Source organism: Cryptomeria japonica, chromosome 11, assembly GCF_030272615.1.
Source record: "Cryptomeria japonica chromosome 11, Sugi_1.0, whole genome shotgun sequence".
In the NCBI taxonomy this organism is placed as follows: Eukaryota; Viridiplantae; Streptophyta; class Pinopsida; order Cupressales; family Cupressaceae; genus Cryptomeria; species Cryptomeria japonica.
In genome coordinates this window covers 52,747,581-52,770,401 of record NC_081415.1, presented here as the reverse complement: position 1 = coordinate 52,770,401, position 22,821 = coordinate 52,747,581, and the positions used below count along the sequence as shown (strand labels likewise).

The 22,821-nt window shown below is 35.6% G+C and overlaps 1 protein-coding gene across 2 annotated transcripts; it reads left to right on the top strand.

Moving 5' to 3' along the window:
• The first annotated feature begins 1,321 nt into the window (after window positions 1-1,321).
• On the top strand, window positions 1,322-22,789 carry LOC131051348 (small ribosomal subunit protein uS2y). Of its 2 annotated transcripts, XM_057985815.2 has the most exons (6): window positions 1,322-1,658; window positions 17,159-17,421; window positions 17,571-17,768; window positions 19,613-19,817; window positions 19,977-20,168; window positions 22,184-22,789. In XM_057985815.2, the coding sequence occupies exons 1-5, from the start codon at window positions 1,529-1,531 to the stop codon at window positions 20,126-20,128; spliced, it is 948 nt and encodes a 315-aa protein (XP_057841798.2). In that variant the 5' UTR covers window positions 1,322-1,528; the 3' UTR covers window positions 20,129-20,168; window positions 22,184-22,789. The 2 variants fall into 2 exon arrangements, with proteins under 2 accessions (XP_057841798.2, XP_059069798.1); XM_059213815.1 differs by lacking the exon at window positions 22,184-22,789 and having other exon boundaries at window positions 19,977-20,351.
• Window positions 22,790-22,821: the final 32 nt, after the last annotated feature.

Here is a 22,821-nt window from a genome sequence, read left to right as displayed (position 1 = left end):
CTAGATGCTTTTGCTTTCAAAGCTTTTTTCATATCTTAATTAGGGGAAATTGAGAGGATTTTGGGCATGGAAGACATCTTACCATTTTCTCCTCGTCCAATGTCTCCTCCATCAACAAAGCCTTCATCTCCCATTATGTTTGCCTTGCCCCCCAAATGTCCTTCTCCTCCTAATTCTACATCTCTGGCTATTTGAACTCTTCCACAGTTGCCGAGAACTTAGACAACAATAGGTGAATGTAAACCTCGTTGGTAGAGTCCAAGCTTAGGGCATCTCTATATGTTGTCTTTGGAGAATTTATCTCTTTCAGAAACTTACTCATTAATTTGTGCTTGTAGGAGTTCATTAATTTCAACCTTGTCATTCACCTCCTTAGTCATGTCGGTTCCATCTCCCATGAGCCAAGTGGCCCAAGAGAGACAAATTGACTACAGGGGGTACACTCTTAATAAATGAAGGCTTTATGCCAATTTTGACCGAAGATTGGTTGCAAGACTTGTTATTGGGATACTACCCACAACCCAAGTGGGTCAGAGACTTGATTTCAAATATTAAAAAAAATCCTTGCAATTTAACTTAACATACAGACAAGCAAACACGTAAATAACATAAAAACAAAGCAAACAAGCCATAAAAAAAATGATTAGAACTTGACAAAAGAGGAAATAAGAGGAACAAAGGAGACAAGAGTGACGAAGAACACCAACCTGAGCTACTTGCAGTGAAATAAAATCTCCAGGAAGTTACAATGGCTAGAGACCATTCAACTTCCTCAGAGCTCTGACTCACCTTATACTACATTTAATTACCATTTACTACTAATATTAATTAATTTAACTTTGAAGTAGTGTAAGGTGCATCTATTCTCAAATATTTGTGTTTGGGTAAGCATATTTTAAACTAAGCTTTTCTCAACCATTGAAGAGTCTTTGGAAGTCTATTTTAAGAGTGATTTTATTGTCTTGCTAATGTGATCATACTATAAATTTTAGTTGTAAATCATTAACATTGTGATATACATTCAAATTTTTGTAATAAAGGTTTTGGATTTGTCTCATGTAGGTTTTGATATCGATTCTTTTTATCTAATTGTAGGTTTGTTCAAACCCAATCCATAAGTTATGAGGGTTCACTTTGTTTAAAAACTGAACTCCAAATCGCTCGACTGACTTACTAATTCTCCTAAAAAAAAAAGAAATAAAAAATAATTAATAAGCCTCTAATAAGCTACTTAAGAGCAGCAATACGTATATATGACATGGGCACCATGAAGGATCGAGGGCAAGGTGCCCAACAATAGGCCTAAAAACAAAAAACTTATCCCCCATGGCTAAACGCTTTGCTACGGATGACAAACAAACAAAACCCATATGACCAGATGCTAACGAATCATTCGTCCTAGGGTATAGGAATGAGGGGTTTATACTAACCAGGCATCGGTGTTGATCAAAGAAGAAACGGATCTGCGGCGGAAACAAACATCTGAAGGGGGAAAGAGATCGTTATTCTTTCCCTTGGGGAGGAAAAAATGGCGGCCAATAAGGTTTTAACGCAGAGGGAAGCAGACATTCAGATGATGCTTGCAGCCGATGTCCATCTCGGCACCAAGAACTGTGATTTTCAGATGGAGCGATACGTTTTCAAGAGGCGCTCAGACGGTAAGATCCGGATGCCTGTGTCTTTCTCGTCCGATCACGGATTCTGTTCTCAAGTAATTTTGTTTTTTGAGTGTAAGTTTTGTATTGTAGTTTTTCAAGGAAGTTCTGATCGACGGTACGTTTTTGTTTTTTAAAATTAAGATGTGGGCATGTCGTACTTTTGTTAAGCATTGTAGATTTGAGCTGAAAACTACTATCATGATGGTTGTGGATTTCTCTGAACTGACGGACTCTGTTCCCAAGGATTATTGGGTCGAATTTTGTATTGTATGCCAGTTTTGTTAGAATTACAAGAAGTGGGTGTGTCACATTGCACCTCAGCATTGTATGTTTGAACTGAAAACGGGTAGCCTGCTTGATTTGGGTTTCTGTCGATCGACCTTCTCGGTTTTCAAGTTTTTCTCGCTCGAATTTTGTATTGTAAGCCATTTTCGATAGAATTAGAGGAAGTGGGTATGGCGAATTTTACTTGGGCATTGCGGAGTTGAGCTGAAAATTGGTTTTTTTATGGTTGTGCTTCTGGGTTTCTATCAATTGATGGGAGTTCAGACGATTTTGTGGGTTTCAGTTGAAGTGTTCTATTCATGTATCTAGCGGGGGCTTTTGGTTTTCTTTTAGTAGATAAGTTCTGATCACTCTTTTTTAGTTGAAGTCTGTTGTTCGTGCATTTAGTTGAGGCGTTCTTTTGGTTCCTGACGAGTGATGGGATTTTGATTGCACTGTTTTTGAGCTCAAACTGATGTATAATATTCTCATAATACTGGTCTTCTGTCAATTAATGGAGTTAACGCCATCTTGTATTTTCGAGCTGAAAACTATTTTCTTCTGTATTTAGCTTCAACAGTTATTGTTTTCTGTCTATCGAAGGAGTTCTGATCAATGTGGTTTTGAGCAAGAGACTTCGATTCATGCATTTAGTTCTGACAATTGTGGGTTTAAATTCTGTCAATTGACAGAATATTCTTCCCTTTGGGGATTTGTACAGAAAACTGCTTTTGTGCAATTAGTTTGGATAGTTTTGGTTGTGTGTTGATAACCAGGATTCTTAGCACCAATGATTTTGAGTTGGAAACTGTTTTCATGAATTTAGCTCTGAGAGTTTTGGGTGTTATTGAATTTATGTAGGTCTAACTTATGGCCACTTTGTGTTTTTAGCTGAATCTTGTCATTCACGATTTTAGTTCTGCTAGTTTTGGGTTTCTATCAGTTGATGAATTCTGATCACTGTGAGGTTTTGAGATGATTTTTTACTAGATGCACACATAATTTCTATGGTTATTGGTTGTCATCAATTGATGGAAATCTGACCGCATTGGTTTTCATCATATTTCAGGATGAGAACTGTTTTTCATGCACGCAGTTTCAACATTTTTGGGGTTCTGTCTACTGCTAGAGATCTCACTACTTTGTCATTGAGTTGAAAACACTATTCATTCTTTTGAGTTTGATGATTTATCCAATTGGTTTTTTATTATTTGCTGGGATTCTGATCATTGTGTAGTTTTGAGGGGATATCTGTTATTCCTTCTTTGAGATGTGAGGGCTCTTGGTCTGTCAATTAGTGAAATTCTGATCATTTTTTAGTTTTTAGCTGAAAACAGAAATCTATGTGTTTAGTTTTAATAGTTTTGATTTCTGTAATAAATGGACTTCTGACTAGTGTGATTTTTATCTGATTACTGTCATTCATGCATTTAATTTTTATGGTTTTTTTTCTGCCAATGTAATGAGTTCTGATTACACTGCATTTTTTGGGCTGAAAACAGTTTGTTCATTCTAGTTGGTGGGTGGGAGGATATAGGGCTATTCCAGGTTGTGTGATAGATTTCGGTGTTTGACATCTTATACTATTGTGGCAGCACCCAAGAGGGAAGAGAAGTGACAAACAACTTCCACACTAATATCATGGAAAGAAGAAAGAGCATTTCTTTGAGAAGAGATGAGAGGCAAGGATATTCCTTTTTTGCTTGTTTTTATCAGAGTTATGGAAAAAGGATGTATTTCTATCCCCCTCCTGCGATCAATCTATCCTTAATTTATGTTTCTAGAGAATTTCCTCTTGCAAGGACCATTCATTCAAATCTTTAGGGAGGAGGATTCTTGAGGAAGCCAATCCCTGGTCATTCTCTCAATCAAAAAAGTTAAATTGACCACCTATGCCTATTTATTTCTTCCTGAAATGATACCAAAATGGAATCTATTTTATTGCTTTAGTTTGAATTTCACAAATGGCAGCCTCTAAGTACATAGATGTATCAAAGGGCGGTTTTCCTTCCAGGGACCCATTTGGAGTGCAAGCATAGATTGATTAATCTTCGAGCCACATCAATTAGAACTTGAAGGGTGGCTTTTTAACAAGGAAAAAAGAGTAGGTTGAGAACTTAATTGGCTAGTGATTTGAGCCCATCCAATGAAGAATATTTAAGGACACGAGAATCACCAAGCCAATATTTAGAGACCAAGAATCTATGAAGTTGCAAATGAAATAGAATCTTGCCCACATCTATTATTCCAAGTAAAGAGACTAGATCTAGGTTTAACATCAATCATATTGAAGGACTCCAAACTCTTTCTAATTGCCCTAACTTTTCCTCCAAATAGAGGATTGCATTAAATCCTTTTGCCATAAACCAAGGAAAAGAAGGAAAACAAGATTAAACAAATTTTATTTGAGATCAAAGGAAATTTTTACCTTGAAAGTCCATGGGCGCATATAAATTGGTGAGGAGGACGGAATTGGTAGTTTCAAAATAGGAGACAAGCAAAGAAAGAGACTGTCTATCTGCAAACCAAAGGGAAGCTGCAAACTGACAAGGGTCCCATAGACTTGCCAATCCACTAGCAAAACCTTGTGCACCAATGCATTGGCATTGATAGCCCTTTTTGCCTTTGCAAAGTTTCGAAGAATGGCCACCATATATTCAACAAAGAGTTTCATTTCTTGAAGTGTAATGTCTCCATTTTGAAATAGGATCTAATAATAAATAATAATAATATATTAAAACATAAAATAATAAAAATATAATATAGTAAAATTAAAATGTAATTAAGTTAATGAATGGTCAAAAGGCATGGAATGAAGAGTTGTGACTCTCTCAAAAATGAGATATAAGAGGGAGAAGAGATCATTTGAATGGGATAAGGAGGAGGGAAGAAATGAAGGAAGCATATGGATCGAGGAAGGATTAATGGAAGAAGAAAGGAATGGGAAGTAGATAAGGAAGTGACTCTTCCAAAGGGCAAGAATTATGGAGGGTTATACTATTTCAAAGGGTGGAAATTGTGATAGGTTGTGTGTCTTGCCAAAAGGCAGGCATGATGAAGAGATGTGACCTCTCCCTCACATGGGAAGATATAAAGGGAAGAAAGTTCATTTGAGGAAGAGAAGGAAGGGAGACCAATTTGGAGAATAATGTATTATTCTCAAAGGCAGCAATCAAAAGTGGCGACTCATTTGTTATGAAAGGTGGTGCCTCAATTCCTATGAAAGGTGGTGATTCTTCCCTCAATAAAGTATAAAGGAGAGATCATTCCAAGCATTCAAGGATCACTCACTCACTCACTTATCAATCATTTAATCAACAATCACTTAGTCATCACTCACCAATACCTGAAATCATCCGATCAAAGGAATTCATTGAATCAATCAATCAATCATACAAATATCATCAAATCTGACAGATTAGATTGAATATTAATAATGAAATGTACCGCAGTTTGACTCAATACTATAGTTTGGTATAAGATTTCTGTACATGACATAGTATATATATGTATTATTGATTAACCTTACATAGCTGTTTATGACTGCTTATATAGCATAGTGAATATTATTTGTATCTGTTCACTACTGATTAATGATTTGCTGTTGCTTATGTTTGATTATTATATGTAAATCACTTGCATGATATTGGAATTCTTTATATGTCCTGAATGATTATTAAAGTCAGCCAAGGTAGAGGAAATGAGTGATTACAAGATGGGTATGGCGATGGTATACTCTTCTAGGCTAAGTCACCAGGTGCGGCTGAATTTGAACCTTGAAGTTCGAAATTCGCCGAACTTGAAACATTCCCTAAAAATTCGATTAAATTCGAATAAAAAATTAGGGCTGGCGAAAAATGTTTTTTTGCGTGTTTTAGGGTTTCGTCGGGTTTGTTTTATAAATATGGGCGGCCATGGACAGAGTTGCAGTCACGGACGCCACGCACTAGTTCCAATCGCCATTGCAACCCGCTACAGACAGAGTTGCAGTCACGGACAGAGTTGCAGCGACGGCCATTGCTACCCGCCATGGACGGAGTTGCAGCGACGGCCATTGCTACCCGCCATGGACGGAGTTGCAGCCACGAGCCACGACCATTGCTACCCCGACCCGATGTCGCCCATAGTTGACCTGCAGATGGGCCACCGCCATTGCTACCCCAACCAGACGTCGCCCACGGATGACCTCCACACGGGCCACCGCCATTGCTACCCCAACCCGACGTCGCCCACGGTTGACCTGCACACGGGCCACGGCCATTGCTGCATAGGTAGGCTTCGGCTTCTCTGTTTTTTTTTTTAATTTTAGGTTTATTAATTAAACAACATTATAATTATATTTTTTTAGGTTTATTATTTATTTATAATGTTTATAATGTTTAAAAATTTATAATTTTATATTAATAGTTTGTAATTTTATATTATATATTTTTATATTTTTTTAATTTTTTTTAGGTTTAATATTTTTATAAACAATTTAATAATGTTTATTATAAATTTTATTATTATTTATTTAATATTTTTTAGGTTTATTATTTATTTATAATGTTTATAATGTTGTTTATTTAATGTTTATAATGTTGTTTATTTAATATTTTTTTAGGTTTATTATTTAATAATGTTTTTTATTTAATATTTATAGATATATTACATATATTTATTAAAAATTTAAAAAAATTACATATGGCGAATTTAATTCGAATTTTATACATTTCGAATTTTTTCCGCATCGAACTTCATTCGAATTTCAAAGCTGTCGAACTTCGAATTCGAATTCGAACCTGGTGACTTAGCTTCTAGATATGCCACTGTTGTCATTTTTAGATTGTTGACATTTTGCATATAGATTGCATTAATGATATGTTGTCATTGATGTCAATTGAATTGGTGAATGATATTCATGATATTGCTGATGTTATTGTTGTTATTGCTATTGTCTTGTAACCGGTATGATAAACTTTGAAGAAGATGTTGTAAACCGGTATATGTTAGTTTGTAAGTTGAATTGGTGTAAAGGGTTAAACCTTTCTATGTTATGTAACCGATCAAGTTTGTTTTTTGTTAAACCCTAACCGATCAAGTTTGTTGGTTTAAGATCTATTGTTGAGCGGTAATGATGGAGACACGTATGATCATTGTATGAGGATAAGTTCAGAATTGATTTGGCACGTTCGTTTGTTATCTTGGAAAGGAGCAAAGTGGATTGCATCTAATGCATAGCGCGTGATGGGTTACAAAGTTCGATGAAGCGGTGATCATGGAGCGGTTGGAATTTTCTTGAAGAATGTGAAGAGATTGTTATGATTTCTAACGGTCAAGATTGTACCGACTTGTTTGTAATCTTGATGATGAGAATTAGGTTTTTGTTGTGTTACCGACCTAGTTGATTTGTATTTAAGGTCAATGATATTGTTTTGTTAAGTGTTGGCAAAGTTGACAAGATTGGCAGAAACCAGTTGAGTGTGTGGTTGCCTAATCGGTGGATGGATCTGCAGTTTGAGTAAAGGCAGATTGAAGCTTAAGAAGGATCTGATCAAGCAGATGTAGTGCTATTTAGACAGATCAAGAAAACCTGTTGTTTTCTAACAATTACAACTTTAATTGAAATCCCCTAACCGGGTAAGCTCCAACAAGCTTGGTTACTTTCTAAATCCTCTAACAAGGTAGTCCATTAGTTTGGATTCTCAATTCCTCCAGCGAGGTTACTCCTAATAGGGTATTGTGCTTTTCATCAAGGCATATTTGTAAATCCCTTAATCGGGTGATTCCTAACCGGAATTAGTTCTTAACATGACTTATTGTAAAAGCTTTAACATGCTTGGCTCCTAATAGGGCGAACTTCAGAAGAGTTCAGATAGCTATCCTTGTGAGTCTCATCTCACCGTGGTTTTTACCTATTTGGGTTTTCCACATAAATATTTGTGTCAAGTGGTGAATGTTTTTGTGGTTATGATCTTATTTGTTGATTTGATCAACTACTTAACTATTCTAAAATGGCATGATAACTGGAAGCATTGAGAGATGAATATGTTGACATATGATTAAGCATTTTTGATGTTTACAAGATTGAAGTTGTTTACTGTTAAGTTGTCATAACAGCCAAACTGGTTGATGTTGGTTGATGTTGAGTATTGATCTTGATAAGTGAGTTTACTTTGTGAGGTTGAATTTGAGTTTGGGAGTTTGTATTAGTTTTTCAGTATACTGATTCACCCCCCCTCTCAATATTCTACTGGATACTTATTCTTTCATCATACCATCAGCCACCTCATGGTGGTGACCAAATGGTCCCATGAGGCCAAGGGGGTACAAAGGGTACTGCCTTTGGGCTTAGAAGAGATGGGCTTCCGGGGCACCCTGTTGTGAATACACCTCATCCCTCTATATGGTGAATTTAACACACCAAGGAGTTCAATCATAGGAAGTGGGAAATGGATGGCAAGATGAGGGGGAATATAGGACACAATATAGGACACCTTACTAGGTACACCACCTCATATATTGATGGCACGGGCCACATGAGGCCAAGAGGGATGGTATATCTACTCTTGGGCCTAGGATAGAGGATCTCTATGACACCCTATCGAATCACCTTACCCTAGCTTCCCTACAGTTGAATTCCATCAATAAATTAGGTATATCATATGATTAAGTTAATATTCCTCTATTCCTTTTTTTGTTTTACTTTGAAAGTGTGGTTTTAGGGAAAAAAAACTAGGGCATTTACAAAAGGGGACATTACATGAAGAAAGATAATATTAGGCTTATGCTTGCAAATTTGATCATAGATAACATTTTGAGAGAGGGGTGCTATTCAAACCCCAAGTATTCCATGAAATAACATTCATTTGTGAGGATTGGAAAAGTGAGCATGAGTGTGGGAGTAACACTTGATTCCACATGGGATTCCCCAATAATCTTTACTTTTTCTTGATCTTCCGTTCTCCCCACTTTAGAATATTTGTAAGAGGCACTCTTTTGTTGTAGGTCTAACTTGAGGGACTCCTTGGACCTTTGGAGGTTTAGGCAATGATAGGCTTTGGTTCTTCAAAGATTTTTAAGGCTTCAAATCTATTATTAACATTTCCTCTTGTAGCATTCCCTCTTGGATGATTCAAAGCTCTTCCGCTATTATGCTTCTTCACCTGACTAAAACCCTTTGAAATAATTCCATGAGCTGGGTTTTTACCTTTCGCTAAAGCTTTCATTTTAGGCCTCTTTGGCTGCAATGAAGTTGGGATTGAAACCCGTTGTGGGTAGTCTTCTCGTAGATGGCTAAACACATGACAAGCACACCATTGAAAAGGTAAAGCCTCATGGTCTATATGTTGGATTCATTGCATGTTAATCTGATTTTGAGAGAATTAGAGAGGGGTTTGTTAAGGTCAATTTCAACACAGATGGGCACATGTAATAACCTTTCTTTCTACAGTGAGATAAGAAGAGCCCATGGGTTTCCCAAGAGTAGCGCCAATAGATTGCACAATGTTAGATCTCTAGAATTCTATGGCCAACTAGAAGAGACAGATCCAAACTTGAATACGAGATGAGAGTTCCTCCATGGGATCAAATCTCATATGCTAGGGTTTAAAAAATACATGTTTGCAGCCAAAATAACTTTCATGTCTCCTTCTGGTTGCCAAGTGTGAGGTGTCCACTTCTCTAGGAAGGGTAGAGAAACTTTGATATACATAAATTTATAGATTAGAGCGTGCTTGGAAGCAATACATCATTGGCAACCAATTCTGGGTTAATGACTTGAACAGGTTGATAGTCACTTTTTAGTAAGCATTGATTAGATTGGGACATTTTTCATACGTTTGGTTCATATTTAAATCTTCCATAGCTTGCATTAAAAGTTAAGACCATTTGCATGGTTAGAGGGTGTGGGTTCCAAAGCCCAGACAACCTGCTTGAATGAAGAAGGGGCCCATTGAATCCCTAAAAGGTGTAGCCACGGGCAATATAAATCATCAACAACTCATAGAGCTACAACTTTCACACATGAAAAAAGACATTAGAGGGCTCTCCAATCTGCCCAAATCAGGTGCAGGCCCTTAAAGAGACAATTAAAGAAGGTAAAAGAAACACCCTATGCCGCAATCGGCACTAAAGAGAAAGCTAGCTTCACCAAGGTGCCCGTGCAACAGCCACAACAAGGCCAACTCCACTGTGCAGCAAGCTAAACATACATGCGCAAATCTACAATATGTGGCCCCCAGAAACTGATCCCAAACATGCCACTTTATTTATAATTTTATTATTATATTTATATCAATTTTATCAATATTGTTTATAGCTAATAAATATTCTTGTACAATGAAAATTCAAAATATTAGGAAATATGTCTACTGTTTAGTATTCTTGATTTTAGGCTATAAATATTTATTTATTATTTTTTATGTGTATTCTACTAGCGAAGCCCAACACAAACCCAACCTCAATTTTTTTGGGACCGAATCTACAAATAAAACTGGCAAACCCAAACTTGAGCCAGTACTAGGATTGCTAAATATATGCACCTTGAGATTGATTTCTCGTGGCATCTTTTAGATATATGCTTAGTCATCGGGTTCGCCGAATTTCATGGTTGAAGTTCTAAATTCGGCAAACATTTAAAAATTGTATAAAGTTCGTTGCTAAATTCGTACGAGGCATTATTTATTAGGTTTTTCTAGAACAAAATTCCTCCTCATGATTGTCTTGCAAGGTCATTGACAGCTCGACTGTGACCACGCTTCAAGCAATGTGAAACCCTTGCTTGATTTTCTCAATTTTGAATCCTTTCCATTGGCGACGAAACAAATGGTGGATTGAAGAGATGGGCTTGTAAAAACTAGTGCTCTTCCTCTGCCATTTCCATCTTGCTAACATTCCCATGGCGACGTCGAGAGAATGCCCTTCGATCCAAACGTTCTCACTTCCATGCTTGCGAATGCTTGCTTTCACGACATTCCGTGCGTAGTGAAAACAATAGCTTGTGTAGAGTTAGTTAGTGACCTGGATCAGACCTTACAAATAGTGGTTGAGAGGAGATGTTTTACGTGACGAGCTACACCACCACGAGATCAATCTGGTAGAAGTCGTGATGGCTGCCGAGCAATGGATTTGATAGTGTTCGATCTTGGCTTAGCTTTCATTCATTCCATGATTGCTCCCTCTCCTGCCGCTTTCATTTGTTCCCACCATTGCACTCTTTGGTCGAGACTTCATTTGGATATTTTAAAGTTTGCTTATATGTAGTTAAAACTTTTCTAAAGTTTATATTTGAATAATTTACATTTATTAAAAATTAATAGAATTTTATTTATATTAACATTAAATATATTTTAACAATATTATTTTACTTGTTTATTTTTATTTTTTAATATTAATATTTAATAATAATTAAACATATTTAAATATCTAAATTTAATTTTTAAAATTATCAACTTAAATATAATATTATTTTAAACTTTAGTATTAATAAATTATAATTTTGTGAATATATTACTTATATTTTAAATAAAATAAAATTATAAAGGCGAATTTAATGTCGAATTTTTACCCTTGCCAAACTTTATCTGAATTTTATGGTTGTTGAACTCGAATTCGAATTCGAATTCAAACCTGGTGACTTAGGATACATGTAAGATATCTATACTAGTAATAATTTGGTAACGGTACAATATGAAAAATAAATAGAATGAATGATTCAATAATCGGATAATGTATTTAACAATATACGAGCGTATATATAGAGATTACAAGACGACGTTCTAAATTAAGAACAAGTCGTTTAAAGTGAACTTCTAAAAAGCTAAATGCTAAATAAAGCTTAAAAGCTAATTATAACTAAAAAGAAAAAGCTAAATGCTAAATAAAGCTTAAAAGCTAATTAACTAAAAAGCTAAATGACCATTAAACAAGGAACTAAACATAGGTGACTCAAAATATAATTAAATATTCTAATACCCTCCCTTAATGGTCATAGGTGACTCAAAATATAATTAAATATTCTAATACCCTCCCTTAATGGTCATTCTATCTACTAACTACCCTACAGAAGACACTGCAGGTCTTTTGATCACAAATGAAAAGAACACTCTGTTGCAGTGGAGACCCTCCCTGGATCTGAAAAGTGTTAATGACCAAGAATACTAGAATCCATCCAACCTAACGTTGGGTAACCAAACTGAAAACTGAAACCATTATTTTGAGGAAAATCGGCAAACCCTTTTGCAGAAGAGTATCAGCTCCAAAACTGACTGCAAGATACCACGGTTGCAGATGTTCGCCCTGGCAGGTGCGACCCAAACTAACTGCAACAAAGCACGATTTTGAGGAAAAAACTGTCAAACCTTGAAATAGGAACCCTCGAAAAGAGAATTTACGATTTTGAGGAGAAAATCGAAAAACCAAGAAATTTGAGGTTACAAATCATCGTTTTTGTGGAAAAAAAGGGTAAAACCCAGATAACTAAAATCTTATGCGAATATCGCGGATTACAGATGAGATAACTTTTAAGGGAAAATTATAAACCCTGCGAACAATTTTTGAGGAAAAAATGGTGAAAACCCTCCCATGATTTTTTGTGGAAAAAATTAGAAAACCGACAGACAATTTTTCAGGAAAACATTGTGAAAACCCTGGGACCTGTAAGACGAGGTCTGGCCTAAATCAATCTGATAAAGGCAACGATATTCAGATATCGTGAACATGCACTGTTTCAGGTGTTGTGGCAGTTGTTGAACTTCTGTCTGTATTCCAACATGATGTTGGTCAAAGATGCCATCACAGAAACTGAGGTTGAACGTGGTCAACCTAGTGAAGGCACAAAGAATGAGACGGAAGATTCTGATTAAAAATCAGAATAGAAGCAGCTACACAAAAAATCTGAAACCTTGGAGGAGAATTTTGGCATGAATTCTAAGGTGCAAATTTCTAGGTTTGGAAGAAACCTAGAAATTAAAAAATTTCTGCAAACTTAAAACAGCATAAATGGTGCCCAAAAAAAACAGCAAAAATCCCAATGTGCACAGAAATAGTAGAAATTGTGAACTGTTTTTAAATTCCAAGGCAAATTTGCTGGCACAAAATTTGAGGCATGGAAAACGAGGCAACCAGAAAAATATGAGATCAACCCTTAAAAGCTCTCGAAAAACCCACCAAGAATCTAAAATCAGAATACAAATCCGACGGCTCAAAAATTGAGACATGGAAATCGATGCACCCAAAAAAATCTAACAACGACCCAATTGAGGTCTCGAAAAACCCACCAAGAATCTGCAAGCAATATAAAATTTCGACTTGAACTGAACGGTCAAAACCCTAGTCGAAAATTGCAGAAACCCTAGGAAAATTTTCAATCTGCAAAAAAAAAAAAAAAACTCCAGTTTGTGGGCCCGAAAATCTCTAGAACTCTAAAAAAACATGAACTGCTGCCCAGCCCACGAACCAGAAATCCTCGAAACCCTCAAAAGCCTTCAAAAAAGCAAAATCGTTTTTTAATAAAAAAACAATAAAAAAAAATTCTGGAAAATATTCCAGAAAGAAGGCCATGAATTTTTATTAAAAAATTCGCCAAACTTTAAAGAATCCCATTGACCCGCTCTAATACCATGAAAAATAAATAGAATGAATGATTCAATAATCGGATAATGTATTCAACAATATACGAGCATATATATAGAGATTACAAGACGATGTTCTAAATTAAGAACAAGTCGTTTAAAGTTAACTCCTAAAAAGCTAAACGCTAAATAAAGCTTAAAAGCTAATTAACTAAAAAGAAAAAACTAAATGCTAAATAAAGCTTAAAAGCTAATTAACTTAAAAGCTAAATGACCATCAAACAAGGAACTAAACATAGGTGACTAAAATATAATTAAATATTCTAATACAATAGCACTAACTACCAAGCAGGTTTTTCTAGGATAAAATCTTTATGGCATTCTGTCCTTTAAAACTGTCACCTATTTTGAATAAGTAGCACAGTCCAAAATAGTGTTGATTCATAATTTCTATAATATAATTTTGATGAGATTACAGATCAATTTGGTATCAGAACAATTTAATAATCCATTTTATGAGACTTGTGGAAAATAGCAGTGTTTGTATGACAGCGACTAGGTTTTCTCAGAATAAATAGCTGCTAAATTGCAAACCAGATTCCTCCAACATTTTAAACTAGATATCTATAACAAAAATATGGAATAAAGAGGTGAGAATGGAGAACCTTCAACATTGTAAACAATCATATGATGGCCTTTGTGAGCAACATGGATATATTGATTGTGAATTTGGAATTAGATGACGCAACAACAATGCATGCTTTACCAATAGGAGTTTTAGGCCAAGAATAGTCTTCTATGGGTCTAGTAGTATTATCTCTTGCCAAGAAATTTGGTTTTGGAGATTCCAGTGAGGTTCTAGAGGACCAAGAAATCTTCTTGGATGACATTAACGAAAAAAAGACTGAGGTAAAATCTGCACATGCCCCATTTAAAGTTGAGAATGGAAGCGAACATAAAATCATTTGAAGGGTAAGGGAATGCTGAATCCATTTAGATGTTTGGATCATACAAGTGGAGGTTAATTTTAGTGTGCATAATGTTAATGAGATACATAAGATGTCTTTTGCAACTCTCAAAATGTCAAGGCTGCTCTTGTATGTTGTGAGAATTATTTGTCATCTTCCAGAAGGAAAAAGAAACTAGTTGTGTCGAGGTGGAAAGAATGAATTTATCATTATGTAATTGCCCATGCAAGAATTTTTGTCCCATTTGGGCACAAGACTAACCAGAAAATTGAGCGACCGTATCTCAAATAAGATAATGGGCAATGTTTGCATGATTACAACATGTAGTTTAAGAGAAAGCCATGATATTGGGCATGGTCTTAAAGGGTGAGGATGTGCCTATAAAGTACCTTGGAGGCCTTCACACCCCTATAATATGGAGGGTATTCATCACCAATCCACAAGACTTGGACAAAGCTTGTGTCCGATCATATTATGTATAAGGTGAAGAACAACTACACTCAACAGAGGACTTGGTAGTGGGAGACTGAGAAATACTTCAAGAGCATATGGTGCCGCAGAAAAATATTATAGGGAACCACGAATTTTGGCAATTTGGGCTCTAAGGGAAGGCTCCAAGGCAAGCCAAGTGATACTCAAAAGAAGAGATGGGGAAGCTCTTTTCTCATATAATTTTTCAATAAAACTTTTGTGGGACCTCTAAGGAGGGAGGTGTGATGCATAAAGGATCAAGTAAAACAAAACTTATTAGTGGAATCCTTTTCTGTAGTCATAACTCTTATAAAAATCCTGGAAAATGCAGCATAGGAGAATTGTTGGTTCTCCAACTGGTGACAGTTTTGAAACTGTAGGAGTGATTTGGGATCACTTTTAGTATAAATCTCAGCAACGACCCAGAAAATGTGGTAGATTGGAACCATTAGTTCCTAATAGGGGGCAGCTTTCAAACTGCTGTGGTGCTTACTTTATTTCCTGGTAGTTTTCCAATTGTTGATAACTAAAAGCAGCGATTTCATGCTATGCCAGCAGACAGAATGTGTACCAATCAGTCTTGTAATTTCTCCTTCCAGTTCCACTTTTGGGACCTCCTTGCACATGTACACAAGGAGGACATCCCAACACTTATTTTTGGACAAGAGGGAGTTAGACTTAACAATGTGTATGTAATCAAGTAGAGCAAGCGACAGATTGTATTACACAGCATTTTACAACTCATTGTATTTGTGTAGATGCTAATAACAAGTTGGTAGTGGTGCAATTTCCACTACCAAGCTGCTTTTGTCCCTTGGGGTTTTCTAGGATAATATCTGTTTAATCATTTTCTGTCATATCATTCTTTCCTTCTCGACTGTCATTTTGAGTAAGTAGCGCAGTTAAATTAGAGTTAATTCTTAATTTCTATATGCATATTTTGATGCACGGTGGTGTTACATTATATGGCATTTACATGGCAAATGGAAAGTGTAAAAGGAATTCAATTACATGGGAAAATGGGAAAAACCAGCAATGTTATCCTAACCCTAAAAACAGCAGTGTAAAAAATTCCATCTTGGTTTTATCTGGAATGGCCTTGGCACTGGGTGCTGATTAAACGTGATTAATCACGTTGCCATTTTTTGCTCCTATGTTTTGGTGAGATTTCAGATCAATAGATATTGCTTTAGTTTGTTTATGCTCGACTACCTTAGTTTAGTCTGTTGATTGACAGCAAAGAGGTCGGCTATGCTGCTGGCTTTTTACAATTTACCATATTAAAGTGAAATGAGCAGTCATCTAGAATCCCCTATATGTAACAACATTTCCTTCTATGAAAAATGATAGACACTAGCCAGCAGATGAGGACCTACTAGAAAAATGACTTGGAGGAAAATGAATTGCCGTTTTTATGGAATGGGGATAAGGTTAGGGTTGAAAATTCTGCAGTCTTGAACTGTTCTCTATACACAAAACGGACTATAATTTCTGTTTTTATCACAAATAAATCTGTTTGTGATCCTTGCATGCAATTTGTCACCTAGATCAGTCTTGACTCAAGATTTTTCAGAATCCAAAGCTACATAAGACAGGATTTGGGAGGCTTCTAAACCCAAGTTTTGATTTGAATGCTGAGAAAACTACAATGTGTGTGCTATTTCGACCTAAAATTTGGAATTCTGACATCAATGCTAAAATTCTATATGATTTTTGTGCACTTGTCTCAAGTGACATTTTTCACATCGAGATGATTTATTATTGCAATATAAATGCTAATTTTTGTAAGGGAGATTCAGGCTTTGTGGTGAAAAGTTAACATACATGCGTTTTCCACTTCTAGACTTCAATTGTCTCCTGGTTTTTTACTTTGTTAACTTTCTTCAATTTATGTGTTCTGGTTTGCCCTCCAATTAATTTATCATTTGACACTAATATAACCTGTTATAGTGTGAATGGTGACAAAAGACATTGATTTCTTAAAATGTGCTGCTATACTGCTGGAATAGAGGTTATCTAGTTAATTAAACATCCAAGGTGATAAAAAATTAAAATCTGTCCTTGGTTTCTGAGCTGATTACTTGATACTTAGCACAGATGTGTAAATTAAAAAACAAAAACTAATTTTAAGCTCTTCTTGTAGCTTTTCATTGAATACAGATGTATAACAAAATTTTTTTGTGTGATGATGTGTCTACCTGTTAAAGCTTGTAATTTGAGGTTGACCTTCATGATTATGATGCAGGCATCTTCATTATCAATTTGGGTAAAACTTGGGAAAAGCTACAGCTTGCTGCAAGAATTATTGTAGCAATTGAGAACCCTCAGGATATAATTGTGCAGTCTGCAAGGCCCTATGGACAGAGAGCAATTCTGAAGTTTGCCCAATATACTGGAGCACAGGCAATTGCTGGCAGGCACACACCTGGAACATTTACAAATCAGCTTCAGACATCATTTAATGAGCCACGTCTTCTGATTCTTACTGATCCAAGAACTGACCATCAGGTGAACTTTGAGCTCTTGGCAATATGAATTTCTTATTGCATAATTCATTGTAGTCAAATTATATTAAGCTTCTCTACATCTTCAACCAATTTTTAGTTTTGCCCCCTTCTTTCTTAAATTCTTACAGTTTTCATGTTGATGCCTTGTAGCCTATAAGAGAAGCAGCACTTGGTAATATTCCTACCATTGCCTTCTGTGACACTGACTCTCCAATGAAACATGTTGACATTAGCATTCCTGCCAATAACAAGGGAAAACACAGCATTGGTTGTCTATTTTGGATGATGGCAAGGATGGTTTTGCAAATGCGGGGGACAATTCTCCCTGGCCATCCTTGGGATGTCATGGTAAGTTCAATTAATAACCGGTTGTTCATGGCAATGTGTTTCTTTGGGTTCAAAAGCATTCTACATTCCTTTTCCTCTTTTTGTTAAATACACTGCAGTTTTTTATCTTATGGTCAAATACACTAGAGTTTTCAAGTCTCAAGTACACTAAGACCATTCTCCTTGTTGACTAGAATCCTTCACAAATTAAAATCATAATAGTTGTTCTTTTTCGAATAATGTACGTCTGTATGTAATTTTGCTTTTTCAATAAGAAGTAGCTAACTCAAAAGACTTTTTTTTTTCCATTCTCTATATTGACCAGGATCCTTCAAAAATCATTTCTCACTTTTGAATAGCTTTAGTCTATTTGTAATTTTGTTATTTCGTTAAGCATTAAGATGCAAGCAGTTGCACAGCCACCCCTTCAAATGGATGAGTCAAGCTAGCGTAATAAACTTAGTCACTTAATGTTTTCAAAATTCATCCATGTATTTCTCACTCTTGATATGTCTCATTTAATGCAATGTCCCCAACTAGTGATTACCTGAATTTTGTCCTAAATTAGTAATTCCACAATATAGTTTATCATTTTTTTCAATATATAAGAGTAACTTCATCTAGTCATTCAATAAACTTAGGAATAGGCAAATAAATACATGGATTAATATAATAGCAAATATATTACATAGAATGATAAACATGTCTTTCTAACCATAACCAATTATAGTCTAGTTTGGTAGGAAAGGCTCGTGAGGGTGCCTGTATACTGCTCATCCCAACTAAGCCCAAGAGCGCACAACGTCCCACTATGACAACTTACCTCTTGGCCCTCAAGAGGCAGGAACGTCCCACTATGACAATTCCATCCCTTGGGGTAGCCTACTTAGCTTGGGAGAGCCGGTAAACTGCAATTCCCCAATTTACTTCCTGCATTCATTCCTTTGATTGATTACGAGATAAGACATATACACATATAAATAATCAAAGTAATTTATTTATAATCTTATCCATGATATGTAGAATTCATTCTTATATATATATATATATAATCTTATTAATATTATTTAAAGTATATATGTTTGTATATCAACCTATTATAAATCTTGCTAACATCATTATCATTAATTAATCTATTATCCTTATTTTGTACTGTATAAATCTTTTATGTACTATGAATGCATATTTAATTATGACTGTCATACATATTGCAGTCTATATTAATATTTCTATTAAATTCTGCATAATAATATTATCAGGCTTCATATATAAAGCATACATATTAAGCACATCCCCATGCATACCACCAAGAACATCCCCATGCATACCACCAAGAACAAGGATGTTACTACTTGTAACTTAAAAACAGTTCTGATTTGATCTGATCCATGGTGATGTTACTAGATGCTTTGATTCCTTCCCTTTATATCTCTCAATGTGAGGGAGAGGCCACACCTCTTCATCATGTATGCCCTTTAGCAAGAGACACACCCTTTCACCATTAGCACCGTTTGAAAGAGTGCAACTCTTCATTATTTCTGCCCTTTGAAAGGGACACAACCTTTCACTATCAAATCTGTACTTATTTAAATCAGATCTGCACTTCTGATTCCCAAATTCCCTCCTCAAATGAAGTTCTCTTCTCCCTTTTATATCTCATATTTGAGGGAGTCACAACTTTTCATTTTATGTCTTTTGACTATTCATTAACTTAATTAAATCTTAATTATATTCTTTATATTTTAATTTAACCGTTTTTAATATTTTAATTTTATTATTTATTATTAAATTTTATATCAAAGTGGGGACATCACATTTAAGCAATTATTGCAATGGTTAAGATGATATTTTCTCTGCTACTGCAGGTTGACCTGTTCTTTTATAGGGAGCCAGAGGAAGCCAAGGAACGTGAAGAAGAGGAGGTTGCACAGCCTGACTATACTCCTGGTTTTGCTCTTGGTGCAGATCAATGGGGTGCAGATACTGGTGATGCCCAGTGGGGGGAGGCTACTGTTGCTGCAGTTCCTGCTGCAATACCTGCAGTTCCTGCTGATTGGATGCCTGCAGCTGGTTAGTCTCTGTTTTACTAACAGAAGTAAAAACCATTTATAAATTTGTCATGATTTAGTTCAGCAAATAATGCAGTACCACATGATTGGAATTTACCTGTTATGATGCTCTTGGATGTTGGTGTGTATAATTGTTTCATGGTTCTCTGATCTGTTTCAGAACCTGTTGATGCTGTTCAATGGGATGCGGCAGCCCCTCCAGTAATGGCCCCAGCATGGGATGCAGCTCCAGTACCAACGGTTCCTGGATCGGCTGCAACAAGTTGGGAGGCTCCAATTGATCCTACAAGTTGGCCTCCTGGTTCTCAATGATTTCAATTTGTCTCTTTTCAACTCCATTTTTCTGAGGAAGGTAAAAACATTGATATTATAATTGTGTTGTTAACAATGCCGAGTGGCTGCTACATTACTGTATTGAGGCATAGCTTACGATTTTCACTTTTCAGTGGAGATCTATAGTTATTCCTTGTAGGTTTTGACTGTATTTTAAAGTCAATATTGCAGATACAGATAAAGAAAGCATCTGGTTGAAATACATTTTTTGTTAGTACTTTAAGTTTGCAACTTTAAAGTTTATTCCAGTTTTGACACAATTTGAGTTTTAACTTGAAGATTTTAGGTTATTTTGCATTAAGGCAATTATGAAAGAAAAACGAGCTTTTTGACTCTTTTTGCTAGGGAAACTCATTTGATTTCTTCTTTGACATCATTGGTTTTTAACTTGTTTTTTCTTTTGATTTCAGTACCCTAGCTGTTTAAGCCTTCCTTTTGGTTCCATAGGCTTGTCTAGATGAAATGCATCGTCATAGGTTGTTTTTCTTGGTTTTTTTTTAAGAAACAAGTTCTTAATGACATTCTTCATGGACTTAAAAAGTGAAAGCACAGACTGAGTGATAAACAATAAATCAAATTTTTGTTGAAAGTTTTGGTAGTTCCATTGTTAACCGAAGTAAAGATTTATGCCAACAATACATTTGTCTATCAGTATCAGTCTACAGAAGACTGCTTATTAAGGTTGCAAAGTATGATCTGTTTTCAAATCATATTTTATTGTCGCTCCCACATGGTTACTTGACAGCATCATACAGTAGCAATCTATTTCTGTAGCCCATAGGAAAATTCCTTCTCACGTGGTCTGTAATGCTGTGTCATGGAGTTAACATTTATATTTAAAAATAAATAAATCCAACTTGTTCATAACAACCTCTGGCAAAATCTAAACAAGCCAGCTGTATGAAAAAAAGAAAGATGTGGGGAACTATCGTAGGAGTTCACTCGGTTTTGTCTAAAAAGATATAATCTTGGTAAACATGTAATGTGTACATTAGGCTACATAGATTTCCAAAAATGGAAATCCAAATGCATGTTTTTCATCCCTCGTATGTTTACATGGAGCTCTGAGGTTTGTATATCTGATGGAGTTCTGTTGAGAAATATTTTGGATGTGAAGTTTGATCCATCTTATTTATTATTTTTCTTTTATTTAAAGGAAGTGATTGGATCATTAACATGTTTTACTTGGTAGAAACGCAGTCCTGTTTTTTTGTCTCTGCCCATTGATTCCTACTTTCTAAACAGGGATTCAAATATTTGTTAAACTATAGCCCAAGCTACTGCAAGGCCAATAGGATGGTGGAAAATATAGAATTCCATAATTTGGGGAGATTATCTAGGATTTCCTCTCCTTGTTTCCAACTCTTTTAGCTCAAGACTTTAGCATCACACGTCCCTTGCAGTACAGCAGAGATGCCACATCATTTTGGTTGTAAATATTTAATCTCTTACTAAGTTGGTTATGAAAATAATATGTTTCGGCATCTTGAGCTTAACTTTTCCCATTTTAATGCCTGCGGTTGACCATTTGCTTTGATTGGCCAAGACGGGTGTGCATCACGTGTCATGCTCAAATTGACAATGACTGAGCTTATTGTAAGTTTTCATCTTTGTTGACAGAAGTTGAATTCATATTCTTTAACCTTAAACATGTAGCTGACAGAAATTTGTGAATGTGGTTTCTCAATAAGTTTGTTACAGTCCTCGTTTACTTAAGCTTAAAAAAAGAGATCTACTAACTAATGTAGGTTTTCTTTATATATAAATACTAAGTAATACGTGCTTACCAACTTGCATGCTAATAACTTCCTTCTTTGGTGCTTTCATTACCTTGACGCCTCCACTATTTTGAATACAATTTTCTATTAGCCAAAGAGCTTTGTGTCCTTTGTTAGTTTAAATAATTTTAGAGAAAATACAAAACACATTCTTTTAACCTTCTTAACGAACCATTCAATGTGCGTTCGGTATGGGTTTGCTTGATCCTCCTTATGTTTCTAATAATAATGTTGCTTGGGCTGTTGTTTGTCGCAGGTGGAAAGGTAAGCTTTCTTCCCCTCCCCAAACTTCTTCGAGTCAACTTTTGGGTTTTTCTCACCACTCAACTTGGGCCGTTGCTGGTTTGGTAGGCCTTTACAGTGATCTTCTGACTTGTTGTTAAAGGCTTGTCCGATCTGTGAGCTTGTTTTAGGGTCAACATCCTTGTGTTGTTCCCTTTCTTTTATGTCGCCTACAGGTTGTTTGTATATAGGGCCAACACCTTTGTTTTGTTGCTTATTTTAATGAAAAATATATCTCTTGCAAAGAGTACAAACATGTATTCCATTGCACCTATGGTGCACATGGGTTTTAAATCTAAGTTCATCCAATGTGGGGATGTTGTCTATGTAGCCGACAAAATTCTCTTGATTAGATAGTATTTTGCCATTTATTAATCACAAACTAAACACACAAAACTGTCTAAGCAAGGCAATTTTGTTGATTGCATAGACATTTTCCTTATGTATATAGAGGAAGATTAAGTGTGCAGCAAATGGAAACCGAAAAGTCACATGCATTAACGACAATGTTCTAAAAACTATTGTTTCGTATTGTACATGAAAATTTGATGTTGTAATAATTGTATGTTTGCTATGTTCATAGTGGCTTGTGGAACTATAATTTAGCTTATA

Bases quoted from the DNA above. Each gene is read 5' to 3' on its own strand.
- LOC131051348 (XM_057985815.2), top strand. From the start codon at position 1,529: ATGGCGGCCAATAAGGTTTTAACGCAGAGGGAAGCAGACATTCAGATG. The intron at 17,422-17,570 runs GTGAACTTTGAG...GATGCCTTGTAG, and splicing joins ATCCAAGAACTGACCATCAG to CCTATAAGAGAAGCAGCACT. The intron at 19,818-19,976 runs GTTAGTCTCTGT...GATCTGTTTCAG, and splicing joins TGATTGGATGCCTGCAGCTG to AACCTGTTGATGCTGTTCAA.